This window comes from Leucopleurus acutus, assembly GCF_964270905.1.
Source record: "Leucopleurus acutus genome assembly, chromosome: 19".
NCBI classification, from domain to species: Eukaryota; Metazoa; Chordata; class Mammalia; order Artiodactyla; family Delphinidae; genus Leucopleurus; species Leucopleurus acutus.
In genome coordinates this window covers 47,200,311-47,203,798 of record NC_139161.1, presented here as the reverse complement: position 1 = coordinate 47,203,798, position 3,488 = coordinate 47,200,311, and the positions used below count along the sequence as shown (strand labels likewise).

General features: G+C 54.1%; 1 protein-coding gene across 1 annotated transcript; it reads left to right on the top strand.

Moving 5' to 3' along the window:
• Positions 1–722: 722 nt before the first annotated feature.
• LIAT1 (ligand of ATE1) lies at positions 723–3,488 on the top strand (the record flags this gene model as incomplete). The annotated part of the gene is made up of 2 exons (XM_082860747.1): positions 723–903; positions 3,085–3,488. The coding sequence occupies 2 exons, from the start codon at positions 723–725 to the stop codon at positions 3,486–3,488; spliced, it is 585 nt and encodes a 194-aa protein (XP_082716873.1).

The window sequence follows — 3,488 nt, the reverse complement described above, 5'->3', positions numbered from 1 at the left end:
CATATGAGATTGGAACTCAGGAGATAAAAAATTAGGAGAGAACACACAGCATTTAAAAGGGCACAGGGGACTTCCCTGGTGGTCCAGTGGTAAAGAATCCACCTTACAATTCAGGTGACGCGGGTTCGATCCCTGGTCAGGGAACTAAGATCCCAGATGCCACAGGGATGCAACTAAGCCCACAGGCCACAACTATTGAGCTCGCGTGCCTCAACTAGAGAGCCCACGTGCTGCAAACTACAGGGCCCACACGCTCTGGACCCGCGCGCTACAACTAGAGAGAAGCCCTCGTGCCGCAATGAAGAGCCCGCATGCCTCAACGAAGCCCCTGCTTGCCACAACTAAGACGGGAGGCAGCCTAAATAAATAAATATAGATAGATAGATAAATAAATCCTTTAAAATAAATAAATAATAAAAGGGCACAGGAGTGGAAAATGAGTGTCAACCCAAGCATTCACAATCTCGGTACCCACTCTTCCTCTTATCACCGCCGACCAAGCAAGCGCACAGGATGAAATGCGCATGCGCACATCTCCTCCGCCAGCGGCTCCTAGGCAGCAGCCTGTGGATTGCGCGCGCAGTGTGCGGCGGTCGCCGTGGAGACGCGTGGCCCTAGCCTGGCCCTAGCCTGGCCCTAGCCTGGCCCTCGCCGCCGGAGCCTCCGGCTCAGCCGCAGCGGGTCTCTGCTGCCCCAGGCGCGGGGGTCGGCCCCGCGGGCGGATGGACTGCGGCGGTGGGGATGGGGTGTCGGAGGACGGCGAGGAGGAGGAGAGAGAGGGCTGCATGGCGGCCTCGCAGGGGTCCAGACTGCCCCGCATCTCGGGCTGCGCCTCAGAACTGACCAAACGGAAGGTGAAGAAGAAAAAGAAGAGAAAGACCAAGGGGTCTGGGAAGGGGCACGGTAAGAGGAGCAGCTAACGCGTCCGCCTCGCTCCCATACCTGAGATTCTTCTCCGAGGACACCCACCCCACCCCTCAGAGACCCCCACCTACTTGGGGAACTTAAGCCCAGAAACAAACTCGCCAGCCCCAATCAGAGGTCCTCCCTCTCTCCGCACGATGATGATCCAGCCCTCCGCACAAAGACCATCCATGTCCGCAGAGACCCCAAATCCTGCGTCGAGAATTCTCAACATCAATGGAGACCTTCAACCCCACACAGAGACACGCCACAGAGCCTCCCAGCCCCACACTGTGACTCCTAGCTTTACACAGACACTCACTCATCTTCCTCCTCCCTCAGTCCAAGCTTAAAATCCTGAACATCTATTCCTTCCCCACAGAAATCTCAAGCCCTCCTACAGAGATGCCCCCATCCTCACACAGAGACTGTCCCCAACCACTGCTACTAAGGCACTAGTGACAGATGCTCTCACTCATACACAGAATCACAGGCTCCTGCCTTCCGCCTGGACACCCTCCTTTCACCCTCATTTGTTAGGGGCACCTGCCTCTGGTTGCCTCTATGTAGACACCCAGGACATTCATATAAAGTATGCTCCCTGTACAGACCGCCCTTCCTTTTCCCTCATCTACGGAGGCCACCCTTCAACTGCACACAAACACCATCACACCAGTCACTGCTACACACTCTTATAATCCCTGACACCCTCAACAACACCCCCTTCTATCAATATAATCGCCAAATAAAGCTAAAGTACAGATACCCCAGCAGGCACACGCATTCACAGTCTGCACGCACAAGCACACACTCCGCTACATACTCACATGCCTAGACCTCTCCAGTACACGTATGACCATACACGTGGGGTTCTCACTCCAGGCCCTCCTGCGGACACTTCACAGACATACACCCACTAACAGCTGCCACAAAAGCACAGAGCCCTCCGTTCTCATAGAACGCCCCGGGAGCTCGACAAAGCCCCTGAGCACCCATTGGTGGAGAGAGTGCAACAGTGACGTCGAGCGCACCTGGCCAGGGGTGCTGTGAGTCTCCACCGTCCTTGTGTGGTTCACCTTGGTGGCTCTTGTCTGTCAGGGAGGTGGCTCTCGCCGACCCTGGCACAGCTGCCCTGACCTCCAGCACGACTAGTCCTGGGTTCACGTTTCTGGGTCCCGGCCCTCTTTATGCAGAACCAGCTCCCCTGACAAGCTGAAGGCAGAAGGCGCGACGGGCAGATGATAATTACTTCTCCAGTTGGGATCGTAAGAAAGAGGCAAGAAAGCAATTCTGGAGTTTAGGTCAATAAGCTCCACGTGTATCTGCCAAACCAAATGAGGAAATTTATTATCTTTTTAGCTTAGCTTCTGCCTCTAGAGATTACAGTGGCACGGACCTCATACTGTCAGCAGGGGCCACCAAATAATTCTCAGGGAGTAGGAAGGTATAGGAATGCCAAGAGAGGATTTTTTTCTTATTTTCTTCTCTCTTTTTTTTTTTTGTGGTGGGGGGAGGGAGATTCCTCTATCCCAAAGAAATAGGATGAGCTGATTAAAGAATCGTATGTTGTAGTACTGTATATGCATGTTATATAATTCAGAAGGGCTGTTAATATTTTTAAAAATCAGTATAAGCCACACAGAAAAAGTATTTCCTGGCTTGGCAGAATGCTTTCCACAGTCAGATTTAGGAAGCTTTTCTGCTGTTCTTCATTTCTTCCATCATAAAGTGTCTAGAGGAGGGGTAAGTCATAGGCTCCCAGAACTGGGCAGTACCTTGGCGAGCACATGGGTAGGTGAGGTGGGGGGCAGTGTGGAAAGGACAGGGCCCTGGCAATCGGGTGTGTGTTCAAATCCCAGCTCTGCCACCTGCTTTGTGACATCGGCAAGCGACTGAAACTTTGGGAGTCTGTTTCCTCACCTGGAAAATAGGGCTGACAGCCTTTACCCAGAGGACCTGGCTCATAGTACATGCTCAATAAATGGTTCCTCCCTCCCCAAAATGACAGCCCAAAGCATGTAGGCAGTGGATGTGTACGGGGCTGGTGGGCTTGGCCACCTGAGGCCCCAGGTGAGGAGGGGCCTCCAGGTCCCCCCTCACATCTTTAGTGGTTTGGGCATCACCCCCAAGCAGGCTGAGGGCAGGCATCACAAACACTAACACCACCCATCTGCTCAGCAGATAAACATCAGAGCGGAGGCCTGAAGACCCAGGAGCTGTCTCCATCCTTCCACGACATCTTAAGTCCCAGCAAAGATCATGGCCCGGGGCCAGAGCACAGACAGGACAGGGACGAAAGCAAGCTCACCCCCTCTTACTCCTCTGCCGTATGTCTCCCCTGCTTTGCCAAAATAGAAGAGACCCTTTCCAACCAGATCAACGAAAGTCTGCGTTGGGATGGCGTTCTCGCCGACCCAGAGGCAGAAAAGGAAAGGATTCGCATTTACAAGCAGAACCGGAGGAAGCGGTACCAGGTTTGGGCCCTGAGGGGCTTCCACTCTGGCCCCCGTGACGAGGAGGCCCCAGAGAACCCAGCCTACCTCTCTGAGCAGACGGCGGCAGCGGCGGCCAGCAGCCCTTGCTGA